Source organism: Crotalus tigris, unplaced genomic scaffold (assembly GCF_016545835.1).
Source record: "Crotalus tigris isolate CLP2741 ecotype Arizona unplaced genomic scaffold, ASM1654583v1 scf7180000017736.1026742, whole genome shotgun sequence".
In the NCBI taxonomy this organism is placed as follows: domain Eukaryota; kingdom Metazoa; phylum Chordata; class Lepidosauria; order Squamata; family Viperidae; genus Crotalus; species Crotalus tigris.
The window spans coordinates 681,730-709,373 of NW_024096602.1; the positions used below are offsets into that span (position 1 = coordinate 681,730).

General features: G+C 40.1%; 1 protein-coding gene across 2 annotated transcripts in view; it reads right to left on the reverse strand.

Moving 5' to 3' along the window:
- The window catches only part of ADK (adenosine kinase), a 124,574-nt gene that overhangs the window by 54,810 nt on the left and 42,120 nt on the right, over positions 1 to 27,644 (reverse strand). For both annotated transcript variants that reach the window (XM_039339647.1, XM_039339648.1), the window contains exons 5-6: positions 19,188 to 19,360; positions 15,971 to 16,079 (exon numbers count right to left, since the gene is read on the reverse strand). In XM_039339647.1, coding sequence (XP_039195581.1) covers positions 15,971 to 16,079; positions 19,188 to 19,360 — 282 coding nt within the window. The remainder of the gene's footprint in view (positions 1 to 15,970; positions 16,080 to 19,187; positions 19,361 to 27,644) is intronic.

The window sequence follows — 27,644 nt, forward strand, 5'->3', positions numbered from 1 at the left end:
ATAAATTGCCTCTTAGGTACCCATGAGGTAAATGCACATAGCATAATTACAGTATAAGTCCTCGTAAACCGAAGGATACCGCTCTGGGCATATTCTTCCAGAAATGGGGATCTTCCCAACATTCCTTGTTATTCCTAATGTGTAAGATCCAAACCATCTCATGTCTGCTGTATGGCCTTCCTTAGAAATGGGGCCTTCAGCCCAACAAACCAGCATTTACAGATCATTTTACACTACAGTTAGAGAGTCTGAGAACACGTTTGGATCCTGGAATATGTTTTGCCTAAACAAGTGGGAGAAAAAGGCTGCCTGAGTTATGGAAAAGTCAGGGGACTAAACCTTTGCAAATGTTCATGTGCTTTCCATCAGATTTCATTCCCGCTGAGGTTTGCATCCTCTAGTTTCATGTTACATAATCAAAGTTAATTCTAAGAAGAAAGATGAGTGGATAAGTGTGTTGCTGCCCAGATTCTAGCACAGAATGTGATACTGGTGGAATCAATACACACACACACACACACACACACACACACACACACACACGGAAAAATTTGGGAAAAGAAACCAGGAATTGTCAAAATAAGCTGGATCAATGGCCTCACTATTGTACTGGGGAGGGGGGCAGACACAGTGGCTGGTGGGGCCCAATTAATGGTTTGGAGCAAATAATGTAAAGGGAGACTCACATGTATAAACATTTTTTTTCTCTCGTTCTGGAGTTTGCTTCATGTTTTTCAGCTTTTTAAACTATATTAACTCCTAAATGCATTCCAGCTTTACAGCAATTTTCGGGAATTTTTCAACTCAAAATGGCAGGAAACTAAAATTAGGTCCTACTTGGGGGGGGGGGTGTTTACAAAAAAAAAAAAAGAGCCAGACCTGTGTAGTCTTCTTGTGTTGTTTAATGTATAGTGCGCACCAACAGCAGGTGGTAAGAAAATGTCAATCAAGTTATTACGCCAAGATTCTAATTCTTCATTTGGTTTTTGCAGGAATAGAAGCTCAGCGATAAGAAATAACTCACTTAATGTTTACCTTGGAAACTGATCTTTTTCAAGAGCTCTTTTAATGCTTTTAGTATGGAAAATAAGTTCATGATGAAAGCTTAAAGCTCAGCTATTGAAAAAGACAGAGAAACATCGAAGGAAACATCTCAAATCAGCACAATTCCAGAATTTATACAAACTCAGATTTGAATTTCTAAAACGCTAGCTTCTATATCAAACCTTTAATTTAATTCTTCTCCGCCCTGTTGCCAAGAACAGACCATGCTTAGTTGGAACTTGCAATGGAAGCAGGAAAAGAGAACGCAACTTTCCCATTCTTAAGCCGAAATGTTAAGTGTTGAATTTGGTTAAGGATAAATCTTGCTAAGCTAGTAGTATTATGCCACATTTAAAAGAAATAATTAGATGCTTAGTAGATTGTGGAAACATGGTACACATAATATATCTTGACTTCAAGAAAAACCTGGCAAAGTAACTTATGTCATTCTGATTAGCGAGTTCATTATTGATAGGCTAGATGGGCTTACAAGGGCAGAGCTGCACACCTGGCTCAAATATTATACTCATGGCTGAAACAGGTGGCAACTTTAAGACTTATGGACTTCAACTCCCGGAATTCCTCAGCCAGCCAAGTTGTCAGGTCTGGAGAGTCCTGAACTAGAGAACGGCATCAAGGATGGTGGCAAAGGATACACCTCAAGGTATTTATTAATTACTTGCATGAAGGAGAGGAAGAAGGAAGGCTCCAAGGGAACTTGAATGCAGATGCCCATTAGATGGAATGGTTAGCTGCAGTATAAACTCTGATGAATAAACTGCCATGGCTAACAATAACACCTGCAGGATGCAGAAACAATAACAGTTGGTTTGCTACTGATTCAACCAGCACACTACCCACATCCAAGGACAGCCTTGTGGCCCGCCAAGGAATGCCATCAACAAATAAGCACCCTGGAAACCAGCAGCAACTTCAAGAGTAAATCTGTAGTCAGGAAGACTTGCATCGGTATATACAACAGCATTTTCATTTTAACAGTGGGGTGGGGGCAAAGAACTAAAAACCCCGCCCTCTATTTTCCCAGGGAGAGAAGGAGGGAAACAAAAGATGCTAGAGTTGTACGTGGAATGACATTATTGTGGCGTGTATAGTAATGAGTACAAATACTACAATGGGAAAAGGTTAAATACTTCACACTAAATCAGCACTTTGTAAAAATACAAAAGAAAATCACGCTCCGCTAGAAAATATAAAGTAGCAAAATAAAAATAACACAAAAACTTAGGTGGTGATGCCAAATTGCATCATTTGTTTCGAGTCTGTCTGAACATTGTCAAGTTCCACTGTCTTCTAATAACACAAGCTCTGGAGCAACATTTGGCTACTTTCAAGATGACATCATGTTATGGTCTGTGAGAAGAACTGAAAAATAAGTTTTTTTTATCTCTAGGCTGCCAGGGATTATTGCTTAGAAGTGGCGGGAATGAATTTGATCATAAAACTGGCCTTCTGGACAACACACGGCCCAAAGTTTCAGCTGGATTCTGTGAGATGAGCTTGCTCCTTGGATTTGCTCTCTGCAAAAAGAAATCCGTCCCTATTTCAGCCTTAGGGGATCTAAAGAATGCCAAGCTGCTGCAGACGGGCCGGCCTTTTGCAATTCTGCCTTCATCGCCTTCTCCCAGGTCAAGTAAAAATGATCCAATAACGTCTATGAAGTAACCTCCCAGGGTAAGTGATCTTCCTCACCCAAAGGGCTGCTTTTACTGAACCGAGATGGGCTTCCAATCACTGTTGTGACAGTGTGGCACTGGGCACACCCTGTGGGTTTCACAGGTAACCCTCCAGAACTTAGTGAATTGTCTCTCTAGAAGGGAGAAATCCTAGTGGCCCAGGCATCCACGTGGCAACTGCCTTTACTTTGAAAAGCCCAACTGCAGAGAGGATCATGAGCCTTCATTTTAGAAAAAGTACTTGAGAATCACAATCGCACATCGTGGAATCGGCTCCAAAGTGCACGCAATTGGCCCCCTCCAACAGACCGGACCACCGTTTGATTTCCACTTCAGAGGATCAGAGAACATGCATGTGAATTCAGACCAGGAACTGAGATTTAGTGACTGTATAAATATTATATTACACATCAATGTGTAATTGTAGTTGAATTTTTATGTACTTGCATTTAAAGTTGCAAAGACAATTAAATTCTAACAACTCCACGCCAACTCGACAACATTATAGAACAAGAATAACTGGCACAGAATCATGTGACAGGATTCTGGAATTTCTGTGCATAATCTGGTACTAGGTATTTTCAAGCCTAGATATTGAATACACACGCACACACACACACACACACACACACACACACACACCAAAGTGGACTGGAAGGAGACTGCACTCTCCTCTACTTTGGTATATACATTTTTAAAAAAACATATCCAGGCCTGGAAATACATAGAATCGTATGCACAGATGTGGCTCGAATCATATCAGTTGGCAAGTCAGCTGGTCCTGTTCTATACGATTAGAGCCACACAATGGAAGAAAGAAACAAGAAAGGCCAAATGAATGTTTTGAAATAGTTGACATAAAAGCAGATAGATGACAAGACAGATAATGAGATTTACAGCTATACAAGATTACGAGGAAACTACAGAATACAGAAGGCGGTTACAATCAGGCCTTTGATTATGAAGAGTATGCCAGAATGTAAAGTGGATTAAAGCTTACAGGTTACCAGAATAAACTTGAGTTTCTGAGGAACCTTTACAAGAGACAAGAATCTTTTGTAAACACCAAGTTTACAGAAACAGAATAGAGTAGATGAAAGTAAGGCGAGGATGCCTATTGTCCTCCTGTATTATACAGTTAATATGTTATCAGAATGGTGAGGCTGGGAGAAATGACGGCTGGTATAAAAATAGTTGACCGAAACGCTGTTTGAGAAATGGCAGATGACACCAAACACCACAAAGTCCAGCCTCACTGCAGCCTCACTGTTCCCTAGTCAGGTATAGCTGTGAATGACGGCCACTGAGAATGAGCAAGAGAAAGCTGAGAGATACCTGCAAATTATGGGTTTAGAAATGATTACTAAGAGTGCAAAAAGAACCAGTTAATCTTGGATTAAATAAAGATTGGCAGTTCCCCTGATGAGACAGATGATCAGTATGCAGAAACCCACACACTGGGTGAGCGTTTCTCCATGCAGGGTTCAAGTCTAATGATGGCATCTATCAGGCCATCTAACTTCAATATTATCATGGTTCTGCTAAAATATCAGCTACCGAAAATCATCAGAAACAACACAAAAATCAAGCCTTAGGTAGTAAGGTTCAACAATTAACTTCTAAGCAGTACTCAAACTTCAAATGAAAGGTTATATAATTGAGAGTAAGTGATGAAGAGTTCATTCAGTTTTGTTTAAAAAAAGACATCAACTAGCCTATGTCAAAATTCATTAATATATTATTAAGCTGAAGTGATACATTCTTCCCATCAGATAGGCTGATAATCAGTTCAACATCTAAACGAAGAGTGATTATCGTGATAACCCAGAGCAATGAATTGCTACTTCAAAGCTCTGCTTTACAAATGAAAAATCAATTCTGCTTGTGGAATTACATTAATATCTCAACAGGAAATACTTCTGGGCTGAATCTGCTTTTCTGCTCTCAAAAGCTGGCCATAAATTTCAAATACTTCCTGGACTTTAAAGACCAGACAGAAAAAAAGGAGAAATGACTGTAGAACAGCCATTTCCTGGAGCTTTAAGAGTTCCAAAATATTGAAAGCAAAGTTCCGTTGAACAAGCATGAAATACGCCATCATCATCCCGTCTAATAAACTACATTTTATGTCATTCCATTTGGAAAAAAATCAAATAACATCTTCAAAGAACCACCATTAAAATAAAGGAAATCAACTCCTCTTTTTAATTGCAAGGTAGTTCGCTATTATTAAATAGACAGTGCTTTTGATTCCTTATTATGCAAGTTGGCTCTTTTAAATTTCCTTGCAATCAAGGAAGGCTGTAAATGTAATTTGGTGTAATCACACAGTGTCCAGGCATTTCAAAGCTCTGACTTTATTAATATGAAAGAAGCAATGATCTGCAAATTTACGGGATTTCATTTCTTTATGTGCTCAATTTCTATTCTGTCTGAATCAGGCAACTCCTAGGTAGGACAATTGATGGGGCAGGAGGGGCGAGGCCACAGAAAACAGCCCATCCATCAGTGGAGCAACACTTTGCTCCCATTAGCAACCCCCCCCAAATGAAATAAATAATATTTTGGCCTTTTATTCTCTGCCTTTCTGCATGCTGTTTAGGGAGATGGTGTAAGATTTATCCCCACCCCCTTTCCGAAAAGCTGGTTTCAGAAGAAGACAATATTGGGGGACAAAGTTCCCTGGAGTGAGGACTATTGGGTACAGACTGGGTATTCAGACAAATTGAGGTAGTCCTCAACTTAAAACTACTTGCTTAGTGCCCAAAGTTATGATGGACCCTCCCCCAAAAGGTACTTATGACCTGGATTTGAAGTTTCAACGTTTCCCCCCCAGGTCATGTGACTGCATTTTGGGCATTTGGCTGCCAGCCCACATTCCCAGCTCTTTGCAGCTTTCTGCAGTCACATGACTCTCGTTCATGCAATTTTTGCCAGAAAGTGGCATTTACTTCTGGTTTCTGGCAAAAAAAAAAAAAAAAGCCCACTGCAGACTTTGCTTGAGAACTGCAGTGTTCCCTTTCAACCACCATATTTAATGACCACTGCAAAAAATGTCCTAAAATTGAGCACAATGACATGATCACCTGCTTAATGACTGGCACAACGTACAATCATAATTCCTGACTCAATTATGGCCATAATTCCAGAACTACCTGTAAACTCTGGATGAGATGGCCATGGTGTTGAACATCGACACCTAAGCTTCACAAGAGACCCAGCGGTTTCCATGAAGGGCCGGATAGTGAGGGAGGGAGCTTACTGGCAAACAGGCAAGCTTGGAAGATGCCTGCTGGGTGGGCACTGGGGTGGATTCGCAGGGCTCTCAAACTGCCAGGTGGCTGAAGGTTGGAAGACCTTGCACTGGTTTTCTTGATTATTCCAACCGTCAGAAAAAGCCAATTACTGAGATATGTTTTTCACCCCTAAGTTACCGCAGTGTAGCCACTATCTAAATTAATAAATAAAGCAGCAGAATGAAATAATGAGGTTGCCTTTGAAAGGAGTTGAAGTCCCAGCTGCTATCAGAAAAACCAACCTACTCTACGCTCCATCATGGAATCCTGCATATATGAACCCCCCCTTTATGAACTCTTCCTGCACTTCCAATCCCTTCTCCACACATTCTTTCTCATATGGAATCAATGGCGGCCACCATTAGAAGCAGAAACATAGTCAACGTTTCAGAGGCTTCCCTTGAAAACTTGGTGCTTTCCAAAGAAAGTCTTTACTTTCTAGACCAGTTGATCGGATTATTATTTTTCTACACTTGATTATTATACTTTGGGTTCCATTTATATTCCCATACTTCAGTAGGTCAGAGATTGCCTGTGACATGTGAGTAGCCTGCCAGAGACCACATATCAAAAAGGGAGCTTGGTCAGGACAAGATCTGGGCAGGGACAAAGCAAGCTCTCCATTGTAGAGATATGGGTGGCCTCATATAGCCACAGCCAATACTCTCTCCACAGATTCATTGATTCAACTGCATATAATATTTAGTGAAAATATTTAATATTACTGTCCATCAGTTTAATAACGTTTCCCACCCGCCACATTACAACAATTTGTTTGGGTAGGGACCTCTGGAAGGGTGTTAAGAGTTGTACCAGGAACACGGAGGCGCTTTGTGCAGCATAGAGACTGAGATACTAAAGGCAGGAGAAGAGCTGGGGGCAGAATTAAGCGCGTCACCAGCATGGAGTCTTTCCGTTGCCACAAATGGTCCTTTGACTCTCATCTGGCACCAATTTAGTACTGAGCCTTAGTTGACTAGATTCCTGTGTGTAGTGTTGAGCACTTAATCTCTGAACTGCAACCTAAGGTACGGTCCTGACCCTTGGCACCTGACATTAGCCTCCTGCCTCACTCTAACCAGAGTCGTGCATTTGCAATCAAAATGTTCGACCCGTACTTTCAAAGTTATTATGAAGTTCATCCCAAGATAAATAGTGAGGATGTGGAATATTTTCTCAGAGTGGGAACTCCCATTCTTTTCCTGCTTTTTCTAAGAGATGCAAGCTTTATTGATCTAAAAACAAATGTGCTTTTGGTTCTTGAGAGTGTCTGCACACCCACATACAAACATATGCAGATTTGAGTAACTGTTACTGACACAGATACAGCCTCAGTTTTAATGCCTACTCTTTTCTATCAGAACGGGCGCCAACAGCCCTCGTGGAACAAGGGGGAGACTGACAGCCACTCTCTCTAATTCCCCAGAGGAAGGAGAGGCGGCCCAGTAAGGTCAGTGGGTTTCTCCACAGGACCCACAACCATTCAGTCAAATCCTGAAACGCCTTGCTTTACAGAAGGCAAATGAACAAGCCGGCCCCTGTTGTCGTGAATGCAAAAGGGGAACTTGGAGTTAACCCAAAGAGCCGTGGTAGTTGGCTGGGCTGGCTTCTTCAAGCGGAGTGAAGGACTTCCTCCCCATCGAAGTCTCCTACAGGCACACTTTTCTAGACATAAAGCGGGAAAAACCGGTCAGACCTGTTTGTTACACCGATAGCTTTAGGTCAAGGAGTACCAGAGTCCATATCCAGAATCTCTCTGTACCAATTACAGATTGAAGTGGAGCATAGCACTTATTAAATAATACTGTCCCGTAAAATTAATTAATAACATAATTATGCGATCTGACAGGTTCAAAGTTGTTATGGCTTTAAGTAGGAAGTATATGTAATGAGTAAATTCCACCCTCACGTCCTGCTATGCTGCCTTATTGGGAAGCCCATCATGCTGGGAAAGGCGGAAGGAAAAAGAAAAAAAAAGAGGAAAACTAGAAGTAAGAGGAATGGACTCAATTATAGTCGTGACGGGTGCAGTGTTAGAAGTTCTGAAGGAACAAATCAGGGCTAGATCTTACCTTCTTTAGTCTTTGTTGTTTCTAAAAGAGCATCATCCATGAATAGGGAAAGGTCTCAAGGCTGTAATTTATTGTGTGTAATAGATTCTAATTTAATATCATTTAATATTAAATGGTTTGCTATTATTCAGTATTATTAATATTAAATTAATATTATTACATGTTCTCTGATTTGTCAATTATTATTTTATGTTTATTTGGATTTATGAGATTGTATTGAAAGGATGCAAGCTTCCAAAGTACTGTTTTGATTTATATTCTAGTTTTTGACTTGTTACTATCTTGTCTTCTGTTGTATTTTGTTTTGTTTTTTTCTAAAAATGGTACACTTCTTATCATTCCACTCCCCCAACACAATCCTAAAAAGCTGTATCTTTGCGTAGTAGTGCTTTTTTAATTCAAAAACATCATTAAAGATCCGCAATGGTTGATGCCAAACGCCATCTTGAGTAAACTTGAGCTGGAAAAAAATTGGTCAGAAATTTTGGGAATTGAAGTCCTCAAGTCATAAAGGGGCCTTCGTTCCCCACCTCTGCTTTAAAGCCTTCCACAGCTGCACCATCACACTAACGTAGTAAAAGAGAGGTAGAGATCTAACGAAAAAGAGGCAACTGAGAAAATTTAGCTAATATATCAAATACATAGATGTTCATTCATCTAGATAAAAGCAAAGATAATTTATGGAGAAAAAAAGCAAAGGTAATTTATGGAGAAAGAATGCTTATTTAAATTAATTTTCTCTAATTTAATGAAATCACTCCACTGCGCTTTATTTTTCTCCTTTATTAACTGCTGCAGTAAATTACTAAAGACTAAAATAAACGAAGCCAGTCCTGACAAGCTCAAAGGTAAGCAAAATAATACAACAGTACTTTAAAAAAAAAAATCTTTTTTTTTTTAAACTGAGTTATATTTATACCACTTTAAGGAATATTCACAGCATCTGCTGGACCAGAGGTCCCCAACCTTTTGCACACAGGGACCGGTTCCGTGGAGAGAGGGTTTTCCGTGGACCGGAGGGGGCCTGGTTTTGTGTGCTGCCTGCGTCTCGTGGATGGGGCTTTGCTTGCTTGCGTGGACTGATTGCTGGCATGCTGCGGCCCGTTACTGGGCCACGGACCAGGGGTCGGGGACCCCTGTGCTAGACAAAGTAGCTGTTCAATTCCTTTGGAAATCGTTGTCTGAATACATTAAAAACATCTTAGAAACAACCAGGCCATTACAGCCACATGGCATCACCATAGCATGCAAACCAACTAAAGCCTTCCAAAACACCTTAAGTAAACCGAAATTCCGAGCAGCCCAAGAAGAAGGAACAGGGGTCACTTACAACGTAGAGTGCAAGGACTTAACAGCCACCATGTAGGATGGATAGGCAGAAGACTACCAGAGCACATGCATGAAAAATAATTAGTTGTCAAAAGATACGCCGAAAGCTCCTTAATCAAACCGTACACGGACAGACTCAGCCATAGTTTCAGCTGGACAGCTCAGAGCATCCTGAACCAAGCTAAATTCCAAAATGCTAGGAATTTCCTAGCATTCAGATGAATCAGTGGTCAACCGATACATAGAGATAAATCACAATTACAAACCATTCAAACAAGGCAATAAGATACATGAGATACTGTCTGGACAAGACCAAGGTTTCAGTAGATTTCCAAATTTCAAATTCATGCAGATTTCTATGCTTCCTAACCCATTTCTACTAAAAAATAAGACCTATATCAGATATCAAATAATCTTGATTTACCTGAAAGCCTATTCTTCCTCAACCTGAACTATATTTAGTGAGCTTTTTTTTCCTACAGAAGAAAAAAACAGAGCTGACATATCTCCATAGTCATTCACCTGGCATATTTTAGTAAACAACGTTGTAGAGTTCAAGCAGCCGAATATCTGAATTTCAAAATCTTCCCCAAAAGATAAAGTCTGGCCTCCCACTTTGCCTCTGGTGAGTGTGGAATATATTTATTTATGTCCTGCTACAGCTTGGAAAAGACACACTGGATCTCCAACCATGAAGCCCGTAAAAATGGCAGGCTGTGCATCTGTCTGTAGGTATCTGTCAAGTGCAAAATTGTACATCAGCATTTTCAAAGTAATAACGGTGTTTTATCATTTTAATTACAAAGCTTTGAAAAAACATTCCCTGAAGGAGGTGTGTTGGGGTGGTCTAAATTAACTGCAGCGCTATAGCCCAAGGGCAGCTGAAACTAGACGGAGCTACCCAATTTCATAGCAGTTAAAAGCAGCTGTCTTCTGCCCCAGGGGGGCCGGGGTATTTAACAAGCAGACAGCCTGGCACTGGCCTCCGATTAGCAACATTCAAAGATGGCTGGGCAGAATTTGCGGAGGCTCCATTGTTCAGCATTTGATTAAACATCTGGAGAATTTTACCATTGTATGTTCTTCCCAAATATTCACTCAGAAAAATCCTGCCAGGGCTATCACAGGCTTCCCGATTCGACTGAGAAGACACAGAATCAAATCCCACTGTGTGGTTAAAAGCGGCTCTTTTAATAAAAGGGAGAGAGGAGGGAGGAAACTAGTTTACAAAAAAATAGCAAAATGGGAGCACAAATCCCTCTAATTTGTCTCTAAAATATTTCCCAATCGAAAGATTGCAAGGGGAGAATAGAAACAGTGGGATTGATTTTACTGCAGCTTATGCCAAAACAAAGAATCTAGAAATTTAAAAAAAGAGCTAACAACTGGGCACTTCCATCTAAAACATCTCAGGAAAATAATCTTTAGGAAATCTATCTATCTATCTATCTATCTATCTATCTATCTATCTATCTATCTATCTATCTATCTATCTATCTATCCATCCATCCATCCATCCATCCATCCATCCATCCATCCATCTAATTTTAAAACTGTTCATCTCCCTCACAGATACAGTGTGCTCAAATCATGCTACTTGAAGGGCAAAACCTCCAGATTGTGTGTCCACGGGCCTTTATTCTTCCCTCCCTTTGGGTATCTTTAAAAAAATAATAATAATTGTGCATAAACCATTATTGCCAAAGCAGCCAGGCGGGTCTCTGCCGAGGGCCTTCCCCCTCCTGAAGCCACGTTCTCCTACTCGGCCCAACCCACCTGAGGGAATGGGAGCGAACGTTTTATTCCAAAGAGGCAAAAACATGGTGGCACAATAGGCTAATGCAAAATGGCGGCCCAGAAAACGCCTCTGCCAGTAGGGATCAAATTGCAGGCGAGCTCCTGGAGGCTTCTGTGTTTCTACAGCCTGGGCACACGGGTGTGTTTAAAGGGGTGGGGAAGGAGCTAAGTATCTGCACTAACCTCCAATTAAAGTCAATCATAAAAACAGCCTATTTAATGAGTGCAGATTTCTTTGGGTAATTATAACGCCAACCACTTTTTCCCTCTTTTAAATCTGTAATTCTGTCTCCTTGTTATTGCTTGCTTTGTCATTAATTGCCTCAGGACCTTGATTTCCTAGCAACAGACTCTGCCACCAAGCAGTTGGCTCCGGTTCAACATTTCCTTTGTGAATATCACACGGCGGTTCCTGGGCAGAGCAACCAGACTTTGCTGCAAATGCTCTAATCGGGGCTGTCTTTTCTCGGGAGCCAAAGGAAATTTAGCTGCACTTTCAAGGCTGTAGAGATGGAAGGAAAAAAACAAGAAGCATCTGGTGATTTCTCAAGACACGATCAATAGCGCCAGTGGGCGTTTCAAGCTAAGGAGGCCATTTCAACATTTGATAAAAAAATAAATCCCAGCTCACCAGAGATCCAAATGGGTTCTGCTCCACCTCCAGGGCAAGATTCTTGAATGCGATGGGGATCGGTTGTCCTTAATTGCTTCTCTTGTTTTGTTTAGTTTTTAATGTCCCAAAGGTGTATTTTATTTTATTTTTAATTCCTTGTTTTCAAGTTTCTTGAAATTGTCTATTGCCAAAGTCACTTTTGTGAATGGGGCAGCCTTATCAATCTAATACAACAAATAAATATATTTTAGAAGGATGCATGGGCTGTAAGCCTGGTGACAAAGGGACTCTAGTAATGTGAGGAATCCGATTAACGTACAGAAAAGTAGACGAAGATGCTTATTATGTTATTCTTAGGCATCAGCACGAAGAGAGAGCAAACACGTCCACAAAGGGACCGAAAGAAAAGCCATTATCAGAGAAAGAAAATGGCCAACGATGTTCCCCAAGATCTAAAGCAGGCGTGTCAAACTGCCGGCCATCATACCGGAGCCGCGCCCACCCCACTGCCGGCAATGGCGAAAAAGCTCCGATACGTTGTGCGACGTCACATGACGTTGCGAGTTTGACATGTCTGATCTAAAGAGTCAGAGGAGGTGCTGGTCTTTTGTAAACTTCTTAAGATTCATATAGTGTTCAATTAACTTCTAAGCTGTTAATCCAGCAGCAATCTCTGAATGACCTTATGACTGGAAGCTGGCTGCATCACAAAAGTAAGACATGACTGGGGGGGAAAGCGCAACAAGGCTTATCAGCAAGAGATATTAAGCATAATTACTTTTAGTTGAGTGAGCAAGACCTGAAGGGTCCTGCTGTCCCATCCCAGGAGCCTCATCCTGACTTGCCCACCCCAGAACAAGCAACGGGGTGAAGGTGTGGAGTCAGGCATACTTCCACGTTGTACTGTTTTGTGTAACCCTTGCAAGCAATTTACTCGATGGATTATAAAGGGACGCTTTTAGTCGTATGCAAGAATCAACAACAGCTGTGCAAAAATTTAGAGCTGTACAAAACACCAGTCTGGAGGAACATTAACCCTAGCTGAAGAAAATAACATTTTTAATGAATTTGTTCCTCTTGGATAATCTTTTCTTTCTTTTTCATATTTCTCGCCAGCTGTTCCTGCAGACCTCAGGTAATATGATGGCAGCAACTGTTATTAATACATGACACTCATGTTATTTGTTTCTATCTGTCAGAATTGCCTTCTACAATTTGGATCTGAGCATGCACGAGTGGGAAAGACCAGCCGTTGCGTAGTTTAACCCTTCTCAGTGAAGGAGCTGACTAAATCCTTCCCAACATGTCATCACCCATCGCTCCACCCTCAACGGGAATCCATCGTTGCAAAAATGATTTTACTCTCGGTAGCTCTGACCATCAAGGAACTCTTCATAGCATTCAGCCTGAATCACCTTTCTTTTGACTTCATCCCCCTCGCTGTTCTCCTCCTTTTGGCCGGAGACGAACACCGGAGGTATTCATGGGGCAAGAGGGTCAAGAAAGCCATGATATACCCATGAGCACGTGTTCAAAGTTCTGCATCTTTTTTACATGCATTGCACTCACAATAGAAGTGAAAATGTGAGGTGCTTCTATTGCCTTCTTAGGGGCACCATATGGACTTTTTGACACAAACGCCCAGGCTTCTGGTCTGAGCTCCTTGCCTCTCACAATCTTTGTACATACTATCTTGTACAGTGATGTCTTTATTACAACTTAGCACTTCTCTACTTAGGCCTGCTGCTGTCCCCCAAGCCTGGCTTGCAGTAGGTGATATAGACCACATCTAGGATTCCATCTTTCTCTTGATAACTCCATTATAGCCAGTTTATTTTTCTGCTTTGAGCATCGGTGAGGAAGATGAATGAAAACACTCTTTATGCCTCCAGCTTCTTCACTCTCACCTTCACCTGGTAACACTCTGATGTATTTGCTCTGTTCTAACAATGTCCTTCGTCTGCAGATGGACAGAAGCAATCAGTCAGTCAGGTGAACTTGTGAAATCTTTACCCTCCCAAGTTCCGGCTATCCACACCAGACTTGTTTTCTTTACTTTTTTGGATCTTTGCAGAATTCTTTAAGTTCTGGATCTATTATAGGAATTATGGGATAAGTGAATTATCTCAGGCGAGGTCATTTTTCAGACCTCATGGACCTTCTCTTCGTGTTTACTCTTTCTTGCCCATGGCCTTTAAATAGTCATTCTTCTCTTCTTTCTCCTTTGGGTTCTCTTTCCCGTCTCCTTTGCTCTTGAATATCCTGGGATCTCCTTTTTTGGGGAGGTCTCATTCCAGCCTCTTTCATGCAGAACGTTCTATATGCCATCTATGAACTTTCTGCTTTCTCCGAGGGACTTAAAGATGGGAGGCTGGCCTACAAGATTGGCCCCTCCTCAAGTGACAAACTTCATTTGCAAGAGGTGGAATTCACACACTCTTCCGATAAGAAAATAAATATACCAACACCTGGAAAGTTACCACCAACTGCCTCCTTGTTGTCCATTTTTTCCCTATAGGATCTTGATACTTGTTCATTGCTTCCCTACTAAACAACCTCACTTCCTGATTGGTTTGTGACGTGTTTGGTTGCAAATTCCCTTGGTAAAGGGCCCTGGCTGGAACTGAGCTAGCTAATCATCAGACCAGCCTCTCCCTATCAGACCAAATGTTGGGACGTTGACCTAAATGTTTGTGGAGGCTCTCCGTCCTCCGAGTCCTGGTTGTCCCAAAGACGCTTTTTTCAAGAGGCAGCTGGACTTTCCTGTTCTTCTTCGAAGATGTTTTGCTTCTCATCTGAGAAGCCTCTTTGGTTCTCATCGACCAGGCACAATACTACCGTCTCTACCCTGGGGAAGCCACGCCATGCATCTATGGACGCACCAAAACCCACAAAGAGGGGACACCACTCAGACCAATCGTCAACAGCAGCAACTCGGTCACCTACAACACTGCAAAGACCTCCAACCACCTTATTAGCGCCTCTAGTTGGCACCGTCGCCGTAAGCGGAAGAAGCTCCTGGGATGAGAAGCGAAATGTCTTCAGAGGAAAACGAGGAAGTCCAGTCGCATCCTGGAAAAAGCCCCTTGGGGATGATGTGGAACTAAGCAAGAAAAACACATAATCCACCACAATCAGAGCCGAGGTGGCGCAGCAGTTAGAGTGCAGTACTGCAGGCCACTTTAGTTGACTGTGTTCAGCAGGTCAGCGGTTCAAATCTCACCAGCTCAAGGTTGACTCAGCCTTCCATCCTTCCGGGGTAGGTAAAATGAGGACCCAGATTGTTGGGGGCAATGTAAATAAATACACACACACACACACACACACACACACTGCTTACTGGTGTACACCGCTTAGAGAGTGCTTGCACTTAAAGCGGTATATAAGTCTCATAAATAAATAAATCAGCTAAACACCCCCAAACGCAGACTGGCTTCACACCTCGCTGTGTCACTAGCTCCCAATTAATAGTCTTCTTTCTAAAGGGTGATCACCATTGTTGAAATTTGCTAATTATGTTTAATAATGTTTTGTTAAGGAAAAAATATACAACTTGAAATTCAAAAAGGAGAGTAAAGAAGTACTTACTTTTGTTTTTCTTATTTCTTGAATATAAAAGTAATCTCCAAAAGTAATCCTGCTGGTTTTAATTAATTTTTGAAGTTTCTGTTTTTTCTATTTTTTTAAAAAAAATCTGCAACTTTTTTTTTTAGTTCTTTGAATGCCTTGTGGTAGAAATGTGAATACAAATATTCTAGACAAATATTTCCTTACAGACTGGTATGAAAGGAGGAACATCTATTATTCTCATTCCTCTCTCATCCCTCTCCAAAGCACTTTTGCCTGCATTCAAGAAACAAAGCAAGAATAGTCTGCACTTCAGAAACAAATACTAATTTAGGAAACATCAGGAAAATAATTTATAGATTCTTCCCAAACAAATAGGCCAACAGGCAGCTCAATGAGTGCCTGGAAACATAAATATAAATTAATCAAACAAGCAGAGTAGAACCTAAATCCCTGGTTTCCCCCCTTCATTTCTAAGATATGGTTTGCATGACATGTAATGTAGACAATTCAAGGTCTCAATGCGAGTGAACATGTTGCAACATTAACCACACTTACTGCAATATAATAAACTTTAGCTTTTTCCACCAACTTCCAGTTCTTCTCCACATCAAGATGTTTCTCTTTCTTATAGCAATTAGCAGCAGCCAAGTTAGCAATCAGAGACCTAAAAAAATAATATTAAAACAAGTCAGCTTTCTAATCCCCTCTTAGAATATCTACAATTTGCCTATTACCCCTTAATTATTTAATCAACAAATTTACTGAACGTCACCCGAGACCATGCCATGTACTCTTAAGATGCTACCCAATCTTTCAACTCTTCACTCCCAATTTTTCAAATAATATATGCAAGCATTAGCAGGCTGAGTAGCAGGAGCTGCACATTCATCCCAGTGTGTTGTTTTTAATTGTTGTTTTCTCTAATAGTCAACTTGGGTGGCTGAGCACTTGATACTGTATGGAAGAGAAATAAGATACCCCAAAGAACCTAATGACTGATACACTTGAGGAAATAGAAAGGATTATTCAATTAAAAGTGGAAAAGGCATTAAAATATCAAAGAGCCTGACTAGTTTGCTTCCAGAATATAAAGGATATATAGAGGATACAAAGGGGGGGCGGGAATCAATGGAAAAGAATCTAGATAGTGGATCTTCCCTCATTGTGATCTTCAGGAATCTTTCAATAGGAAGGACGGGTTAAGAATGCATTTTTGTGTTTCCCATTTTTACATTCTGCCTCATCCTGCGCTCATTTAATTATAAAAGGGTAGCAGGGGCGGGGTGTGTGTGTGATGTTGTATGATTATGACATCCAATGCAAAATGATACAAATGCAAAGATTCATGTTATTTGCATCAGGTTACACACAATGACACTTTGATGTCATCATGGTTTCACCAGCAGGCAATGAGTCTGCCCCAAACTGGTTTTCTAACTACAGCAGAGAAAGGATGGGGGGGGGGGGGAAGAAGGGGGAAAGAAGCAAAAAGGAATTATTCTTCCCACTTTCTCTTTTGTTAGACATTGGGGAATACACTGCACAATTTTGTTACTTGATTAATAGGCCTGTAGCAGGGGACAGAACAAAGATGACCTTGAAACAATTAAAAAGAGTTGGATATAATATTTATATGGAAGATGACAAGGAAATGCTAAAATTATAGGTTAGATTATTAAGATTAATGCAGGCAATAAAAAACACTAAAAAGAAACCTCACCATGTCCATCAGCATACACAAAAAATTTTGGTCACCATACTACAAAAAAGATGTTGAGACCTTGGAAAAATTTCAGAGAAGAACAACTAAGATGATTAAAACATCTGGAGACAAAAACATATAAAAAACGGTTGCAGGACTTGGATTTGGCTAGTCTAAAGAAAACAAGAAATAGGGGTGACATGATAGCAGTCTTCCAGTATCTGAGGGGCTGCTAAGAAGAGGGGGTCACGTTATTCACCCAAGCACCAGAAGGCAGGACAAGAAACAATGGTTGGAAACTGTCAAAGAGAGAAGCAACCTGGAATTAAGGAGAAACTTCCTAACAGTGAGGACAATTAACCAGTGGAACAGCTTTGCCTCCAGAAATTGTGGGCGCTCCCATCACTGGAGGTTTTAAAGAAGAGACTAGACAGTCACTTATCTAAAATGGTATAGGTTCTCCTGCTCGAGCAGGGGGCTGGACTAGAAGACCTCCAAGGTCCCTTCCAGCTCTTCTCTTCTCTTCTCTTCCCTTCCCTTCCCTTCTACAATCTATTCTATTCTATTCTATTCTATTCTATTCTATTCTATTCTATTCTATTCTATTCTCTTCTCTTCCCTTCTACAATCTATTCTATTCTATTCTATTCTATTCTATTCTATTCTATTCTATTCTATTCTATTCTATTCTATTCTATTCTATTCTATTCTATTCCATTCCATTCTACAATCTATTCTATTCTATTCTATTCTATTCTATTCTATTCTGTTCTGTTCTGTTCTGTTCTGTCAGAAGGAGTGATGTTCTACTCAAGACAGCTTCCTTTATTTAATGCCCTGAGCCTTATGCCTTAAAAAGAGATATACAAAGTAAGTCTTCTCTTCCATATCCTGGCTGAGAATTTCTTCCAGCTCTTTTCACTAACATATTGTCCTATATGTGCACTTATACCAATGCAGTTTAAACCAGGGCTGGGTCTCCAAACCTGGCAATTTTAAGACTTCTGGACTTCAAATCCCAGAATTCCATTCCATGCTGGCTGGGGAATTCTGGAAGTTGAAGTCCACAAGTCTTAAAGTTGCCAAGTTTGGACCCCCCCCCCCTTGGTTTACACTGTTAAGCCAGAGATAGATTTTAGTCTACAATGAACATTTAAAAATAAATGTAATTCAAATGAAAAAGACCTGGTTGGTATGGAGGTGTGGTACAATTTGTTATCTTGAGGAGCGTATTCGTAAGAAAAATTATCAAAGATCCTGGTGCCTGCTGTCAAAACGGAACACATTAAATACAAGCAAGGTTTTCACTTTCTATGATCAGAATTATCTAAATCCCTACAGACATTTTTATCTTTTATCAACTTCTTACTTTGCAAATTTTCAAACTTGAAATCTGCCCCAGGGCTGTTCCACCAAAGATATAAACTCTTCCCCAAACAAGGAGAGAAAGCCCACCTTTTGAAAATTGCTTAAAAATGGATGTATAAAAATAGCAGAGATAATGGGGAAAGTATTGTTACCCTTATTTTATAATCACAGCTCTTTTTCACAACTGAACAGTCAGTCCTAACTGCAGAGTTAATTTAATCATGGAAAGTGCAGGGAAGTACAAAAACAAATGGAAATGGATTTGTTCTTTTGAAATGCAACGTAGAGAGCAAAGACATAATTCATAGTGTCAACAGCAAGGAGGTTAAGGGGAAACATTGTATAATTGCAATTTCTAAATTGAAATCGTTCAATAAACTTGAATGTTAAAATCAGCTATCAATTGCACACAATCCCTGGGACATTCCTCAAATAGAATTAATAAGATGGTTTTTTAAAAAGCAGCTTTGACAAATCTAGATATATGCCTTTCTTTTAGTCTAACAAATTCATACTGTTTTCAAAACCATCTAAAACTCTGGCCTATCAGTGGCTGATAGGCTGATCAGTGCCTTCCTGATGTGGCCTGTCAGATCGAGGGGTGGCCTCTGCCCCCCTGCAAGCCACGACACAACTGGGCTTCCCACGTCTTCTGCTCCTTTTCCCCAAATGGGGGGGGCTCCTCAGGGGAAAGGGTCCCACCTGTTATCGCTGGTGATGCAGGCAGCGCAGGTCCCCGTTGGTTCCTCGCTTTGTTCATAGTAGTGAGCGTCCACGTGGGCCTCTTCCGTTTTCCTTTTCAGGATCTCCCCAAATTTATCAGTTCCAATGCAGCCAAAAAAGGTCGCGGCTTTGTAGGGGAACTGGATCATCCACTGTAATTAAAGCAGAAAGGGGGGAAAAAACCCCAAAAGGTTTGCCATTACATCTACATTTCTGTCACACTGTATGGCGGATTAACTGTTTTACAGGCAAAACTATACCGAACAATTAACACTTTAACATCAAACCCAATAGATAAGATCTTTAGCGTAAGTTACGTCCTGATGGATGGCTTTGAAATTATTTAAATCTTGAGACTGTCGAAAGAAACAAAAATGGATGTGTTTTAGGAAAACAGTTATATAGTTTATTACCAATTTTATATGAAACCAATAATTTGCTGGCTGAGGAATTCTGGGAGCTGAAGTCTGCAAGTCTTAAAATTGTCAAGGTTGCAGACCCCCTGCCCTGTGCCATTCCGGACAAAGGGCTGTCCAGTCTCTTCTTAAAAACCTCCAGGGTTGAAGCACCCACAACTTCTAAAGGCAAGCTGTTCTGCTGGTTAATTGTTACTGATTAAATCTGATAACTAACGATTTTAATATCTTGTGTTTAAATAGAATATAAACCTGAGGTAAGTTGGCCAAAGCTACACAGAATTCATTATGAAAGAATGCTGAATGGGTTTTTCTAATCCCTTTGAGGACTTTTGACTCAAGTGAGTATTGAACTGGGAATTGTCACCAGAGGGGCTTGTATATAATAATTTATTACAGGTGTTCCAACACAATGTAGAAAGTTTTTGATTGGTAAAAAATAACCTTAAATGTATAGTGTAATGTGTTTTTGTTTTAATAGCCCATTGTTGGTACCTTGAGTTGGGTTTAGATAGAAATTCATGCACCAGTTAACCAATTTCACTCACTGTTCACATTACAACCTGTATATTTTTTATGCTCTCAGGAGAATCTTCTTTACCACAGGAGTTGTAAAGAATCCTGAATCCTTTGATTACAGCACAGATCTTGGCTCTTATCTGAGGTGTTACTTAAAGGTGTTTTGCAGACTTACTGTAAAGGCTTGCTAACTTGGTTTGATAAATTGATACACGGTACTTCAAGATATAGTATAGATAATAATATACTCTTTTTTATAACAAATTCAACAGTTTAGTTTTTTTTAAAAAATGGAAAATCTGAACAAAAAGCTTTAGAGAGCATTAAAATGATCTGTGTCATAAATGATCTATGTTACCCATAGCTAACTTTAAAACTATAATTAAAAAATTATCATCCTAAGTTCCTAATCAAAGAAAGTGCTAAATGAGTTACCACAGGGATATGGAATAAACCGACTTAGAGTTGAACTTGGCCATTATTTTCTCAGTGGTTAGGAAATATATAAAGGCCAATCTTTTTAATTGTTTGATGTAAATTATATTTTATCATTAATTTTAATTTGTGTTTTTAACTTCTATTTAACTATTCTGTTTTTGATTTTAACATTTTATTAGCTATGGAATATTCGCTGTATCAAAAGGATGGAGTAAATTCAAACCAAACCTGGAACCGTACAACATTTTGTGATTCTTGGACAAAATATATGGGATTTTCTTTAAATTTAAAGATGATAAAGAATTGGGCAGAACAACTAATTCTGTAAAAGGCAGAATTAATGATCTTGATAGGTTGGGAAATGAGCTAACATAGCAAAATTAAATTTAAGAACAGCGGCTCCCAACCTTTTTCTATACCCTGCACCCCTAGAACGCTTCTGATATATTCTCACACTCCTTACAAAAGTTCAAAATAACAGCAACGAATTATGCATATACACTATAATTTTGAAAACCCAAGTTTCCATACCCCCCTGGAATATTGTCGAGCACCCACGGTTGGGAACCCCTGAGATAGAGGATCCCTGTTTAGCCACTGTATTTTGTGAAAATTATCTTGAAATGGCACCTACTCCACAACAAATATTTGGCAAAATGTGACCCTTGCTTGCTGACCCAACTCCTGGACAAAGAGGAGAGGGCAGGTCATAGAACAGGAGGTTCTAGCTGAGTGGTAGAAAAAAAATCTTCTAAATAGTAAGAGCGGTGGAACCCCTGAGTTAGACTTCCGCCTTCCCTGGATGGGTCCAGGCAGAAACTGGAAAGTATCTGGGACACTTTAATTCAGATTTCTGTACTCAGCAAGCTGTGGGCTCCTCTCAACACTGAGACTTTATGAATCCTTGTTTCTTTAAACCAAGATAGTTGAGAATCCATACATTTATTTTATTTTATGTTATTTTATTGACTTATTAAATTTATATGCTGCCCATGTCACTATCCAAAATGACTCTGGGCATCATTCCTGAACAATTATATATGTTAAGGAGATTAACTATCAAGATTTGGTCTACCATGTCAGGGTTGCAATAATCCAGACAACCACTTGATGGCAACAAAGAAATTGTGTTCATCCAGATGTTTGCAGTTCTGAGACAGGATCCCTACAGAAGGTTAGATATAATAGGAAAAACAGCACTATATTAATGCATGCTAACTACTTGAGATAAATCCAATGTGGCTTATGTTTATTTTGAAGATCTTTTCCATCTCATTTACAAGTTATTTTTTTTCCATTAAATTTTACGCTATGACATCTGAATGATAACAAAATGGTATCAGTGGGAATTTTCCTTATCTGTTAGATAAAGTTCTGAACTGCAAGGAAACGCTGTCTCTCAACTGATTATATACAACACGGTTTGAACCAGGTGGCAAAGTTTAAATTAAAATTTATCGACTATGATGAGCTGTGAAAGCCTCCCTCAACTGCCTTTTCCTTCAAGGTGTGCATGATCAAAGCCACCGAGATTTGGGCAAAGTCGCACAGCTGCTTATCCAGCCTAAAACAGGCTGTCATCATTCTCTCACACCTTAAATGCAGAGCTGGCCACGACGGCGTGCTTCCTCTTTCCAAGATCATGAAAGAAATATACATGGCAGATCATTTTAGCCAGAAGGAATTCAGTCTGGGACATGACATGCGAACTACCTCTGCTTTTTAATCTTCTTTCAATCTATTTATCATGGGCAATTATATTCAGAAACCAAATATTGAGACTCCCCAAACGAGGTTTTGCAATGTTAAGAATGAGATATAGTTCAGCTGTTCTATGATTTCTTTGACGGCTAACTTGGTTTGCCACAATATTGGAATATCATTGCTAATTCAAGTCATGTCACACATGCATTTCATACATTTATTCTGACACCAGCTTCTTAAGGGATTTTTCTACAGTCCTGTTTGTTTTTCCTCTAACCGAGCATAACTCCGTTTCATTTCTGAGTCTCCATAGAGGTGACCAAAGGCAGTTTCCTATTGAATTATCAATTATTTATCAAAATTTACCTTAAAAATTTCTAAACACAAATTTTCTAAAAGGGGAGACGGAAATTACATACTGGATTTTTTCCCCCCAAATGTTCATAATGTAAGTGGGGGAAAAAAGGAGAATTCATCACGAGTAAATTTGTGTACCAGCAAGAAAGCAACCAGCAGTTATGTCAGTCTATATAGGATTGATTTTGCTGCCTATATTTAACCTATATTAATTTCTGGGCCCTTTATGAAGATGCAACTGATATTTTATTTGCATGAAAAGTCATTCAAAGAAAAATGCAATGATATATTAAAGTTTAAAGTTAAGAAAACATGTTCTCAATGTTATTGTAGAGTTAAAGCAAAACCGCATTTGGTAATTTTTTTTGCTAAGTACTTTGCTAATATGTTAATGATATCATTACATGATTTTATAAGTATAACAACATGTAATTTATTTAGTTCTCCATAGAAACAGAGGAAAAGTGCAGAATGTGAGGCAATCAAGATGATAAAATGACATTTAATGCAAATTTATTTCTGTAATATACCATGTTAAAAACAAAGTAGCTTCAGGCATCACACGAATGAAAAATACTAACAAATTAGAATGTCAGAAGCAAAATTAAAAGAGGAAATTGATGATTCTATTTGCATGGCATTAAAAGGAGACCTCACTGTAACATTTACCACCCCAACTATTACAGGGATTAACATGGCAGCACAAGAAGCAGCCCCAAACAATCTAAATTTGATTGAAAAATTAAAACCTATGAAAATGCAATCACTATTAATCAAGCTCGTATCTTGGAAAGAAACTGATTTTATCTACCAACAGCCATCACTCTTTCTTTCTTTCTTTGATTTCATGCCACTTACAACTGTGGTCTGCTCTTTTCTGAATCTGCAACTATGGGAAAATAATTATGTATGGGAAAAAATCCATGTAAGACACAAATGCAGTGGCTAAGAAATTATTATTACATTTATCTCTCGTCTTTATGTAGGAAAGAATCGTTGCAGCTGGGCTCAAACTTAGGTAACGGAATAGGAAATTAAAAAAAATAGCAGGCAGGAAGTACAGTATTAGCAATGCTCACCGTCTTGAGTTATGCAGTATATTTAAAAAGTGCATAAAAAACCCAATAATATACTAAGCGTGCTTAGAAGACTTCTTTTTATGATAAATACCTTATTTATATCTTGCTTTTTCTTTCAGAGGCAACTTACAGAGACATCTCCTCAAATGTCTTCCCTGAAACACGCTGCCTACTTGTGCTATTCTGTTCCATGCGAAGCGTGAGGGATGTTTTTCCGTAAGTCAGGACAGACGGTGTGGAGCCATGTGGACCAGCTCAGGGTTAACCAGCCAAAACCTCGAGAGAGCAGCCCTGCAGGTGGAGGGCTCCGCAGGCCAGGCCCTCCCCTCCCAAGGGGCACCATCCATATTTTTAACCCCAGCGCCCACTTGCTGTCCAAGGCAAGCAGGGCTTTCTGCCACTTTGGTCTGGCTGGCAAACCAGCCACCTCTGATTTTGGACAGGGATGGGCTGCTCTCTGGGTCCTACGCTAGCAACTAAAGGCTGGAATAGTGTTCAGGTGGTTCTCAACTTACAACCAATCTTTTAGTTCAAAGTTACAATGGCACTGAGAAAAGTGACTTATGGCTGCTTTTCGCGCTTATGACCATTGTAGCATCCCCCGAACTTTGGACACTGGTCCGTATTTGTGACGGTCGCTGTGTCCCAGGGTCACATAATCATCTTTTGCGACCTTCTGATAAGCAAAGTCAATGGGGAAGCCGGACCTGCTTAATGACCGAATGGTTCACTTAACAACTGTGGCATGAAAAGTCTTAAAATGGGCCAGACTCATTTTACTGTATTGCTTAGCAACAGAAATTTTGGACTCAATTGAAAATAGACTCTATGCGGGACTTTCCTTAAGACCCTTCCAGGACCTCATGTTCATTTAGAAAAGTTTGCTTGTTTATAATGCTTGTTCGTTTATCACTTAGGCCAGTGTTTCCCAAACTTGACAATTTTAAGGCATGAGGACTTCAACTCCCAGAATTCCACAGCCAGCAACGCTGGCTGTGGAATTCTGGGAGTTGAAGTCCACATGCCTTAAAATTGTCAAGTTTGGGAAACACTGACTTAGGCTATCCTGTGGGGTACACACTACATATGTTTCAGGCTTGAGCAACAAGATCTGCGCCACTCGGTCCCCAAGGCAATTCAAGGTGTTGGTATCGGTAAACAAAGCCCTTACGACAGGGTTTCCCAACTTTGGCAACTTCTAGGTATATGGACTTCAACTCCCAGAATTCCAGCCAGCAAGGAGAATCCTGGGAGTTGAAGTCCACTTACCTTCCATTTGCCATGGCTGGGAATGTCCTAAGGACTTTGAGGTCAACAACCTTAGAGAAGGTCTTAGCTTCCTGGCCACAGAATTTGGAAGAGGCTCTGCTGTGGGCTGTGGCTGATGGATTGCCACTTGGTGGTGCCACACAGGAGAGGTTCCCTCTTGTGTAGTGACCTTTTCTAGGCCTGGTGCTAATCTGTTTAAGGCCGATCTTGAAACTTTATTTATTTATAATTTACTTATATTTCCTATTCCTTAACTGCCCGTCTCCCTCCCTTTATCTTTTTAAGTCAGCCTTTCCCAGCCATTAACTCTCTTTAAGATTTCACTCATAAAAGAATGTTTTTCATTATAGTCTTTGTAAAACCACATTGGGATACTTTTGCAATGAGAAGTGGTATAAAAATATTTTGATAAAAAACAAATATAAAATTAAACACACTAATAAAACATACTAAAATAAACCGACTAATATAGGAATACTATATTCACCAAATGCTCCAGTTTCAAGACGTTATGTTGACTTTATACAAATGCCAGAGATATTTCTATATCCCATTCTTAAATTTCACACAGATTAAAGTACTGCAATATCTCCTGACAGTTGTGATGAACAGCCATATGGTTCTGATTTTGTACTACATTTAAAGTTTGCTCTTCTGAAATTACATCATCATTTTATGTCAACTGTTAGCAACTATACCCTTTATTTTGGAGCAATGTTTTATTTTATGATGACCCAACGCAATAGACAATAACATTGAAGTCGACACAAATACATACAGAATCAGGTGAGGCAGGATGGAACAATATTGAATAAGGAAATTTAAGAATGTTTTTCCTCCTGCAGCCTAATTTCACTCATCCCCGTGCCCTGAAACAACTTTTAACGGTTAAAATGTCTGTGTATAGGCACCCCAAACTTCTTTTTTTCACCCTCAATTACATGTCAACATGGGAATTATGCGTTCTAGGTTTACAAGCAGTATGATGAACGATTAGTAGTCCTTGACTCATGACTATGAGATAGCCTGCCCATTATGGCTGCAAGTTGTGGCAGTCACTAAGCGAGGCATTCATGTGATCATCTTGCTTAACCACTTCAATCTTGTTCTCTCAATTGCATTTGTTAAATGACTGCCCAGGCCATAAAATGGAACACGGGGCATCTTGAGAGAGGGGGAGGCCCTGGGAGGGGAGGACAGGGCCAGGCCAGCATTGTCACACCTCCCCAGCTCATCTGGGGCGTATTTTAAAGTTTGTTTAACTTTAGAATGTATGGACTTCAACTTCCAGAATGCCCCAGCCAGCACCGTTGACTGGAAAATCCTGGGCGTTGAAGTTCACACACCATAATGTTGCCAAGGTTGAGGAGCGCTGGTCTTCTGCAACTCCCGGATCAGTTCTGCTAGAGCGCCTCGGACAGACCCCCATCCGGCCTCGGTCTGAGGTCTTCTAGCTCATGAGAACTCCACCTTGTTTACTTGCACGTCAGAATAGGTAATGACAAGCGTACGACAAGTTAAAGAACAGTAAAATTTAACAGAATACTCATACAAGTATGAATAAAATATTAGCTAATATTATGAATCTATAAATCTATAAAATGAATCTAAATAATTAAACCTGTGACGCTTATTAACTTATAAAAGTAAAAAACAAAACCTGTTAAATTGGTGCATTAAAACCAGTATTTATATTAAGGTACATCAAAAATAATATAGAATTTGCAGTATTTAATAACAGCAATGGCTAATAGGTATGAAATAGCAGAGTACATATTCTATACGTTCACAGACCATTAAGCAGTTATTCTCTTCTGGTATCAGAAACATTCGGAGAGGCTGTATCACTTCTATCAGACTGATTAAAATGAAACTGGGTATCCTGGACAATTTGCTAATAACACTGTTAAGTGACACGCACAAATATCTCTGTAAAAGGAAAAAAGTGAGCATCGGTCTTCACATTACCCTTTCCACACAGGCGAAGTATTTCGTTATTAGGAGTTATACTTCTGCTCCTGAACAGCGGTAGGTAAAATATTTAATTGTGCTAGCATCATCTACAGCTCATCTATATTTAGATATTTCAATTTGCCTCAGATATCTGGCTGGGCTACAACTAAAAGACTGACCACCTAAGTGGGGCCTTGCCAGCATGGACTGAGCTTCCTGGCTTTGTGTATCTGTTCTTCTCTTCCTTCTCTTGGCTTTCCCGTGGCGGCTACACCTGGTCTACGACAACACCACCAGCTAAGGGAATAAATGTAGTCTGGCATGATTTATTTGCAATGAACTCATGCTGGCTGCTGTTAATTGTGCCCTGCCTATTCACAAACATGCTGCCTGGTCATCTGTTTGAGGAAAACAAGAGGGTCGGCTGAGAGGATTCTCCTTCCTTCTGAAGACCGACTGACCGGGGCTTCCCAGCTCTCCCCCGAGAGCTCCCCTCTGCTTCCTTCGAGAGTTCTCAAAGAGCACCAAAAGTGTTTCTGTGATCACATCCTCCAGCTCCTTTAGTCCCTGGCCTGTAATCTGGTTCTGGACACTTTTAAGTTCTCTCTCACCCTCTCTCTGTCGATCTCAATTGCAATTAGCCTCTCTCCATCGTGACAGATTTAATCATAACCAGCCTGGTTTTCCTTCTGAGATAAGAC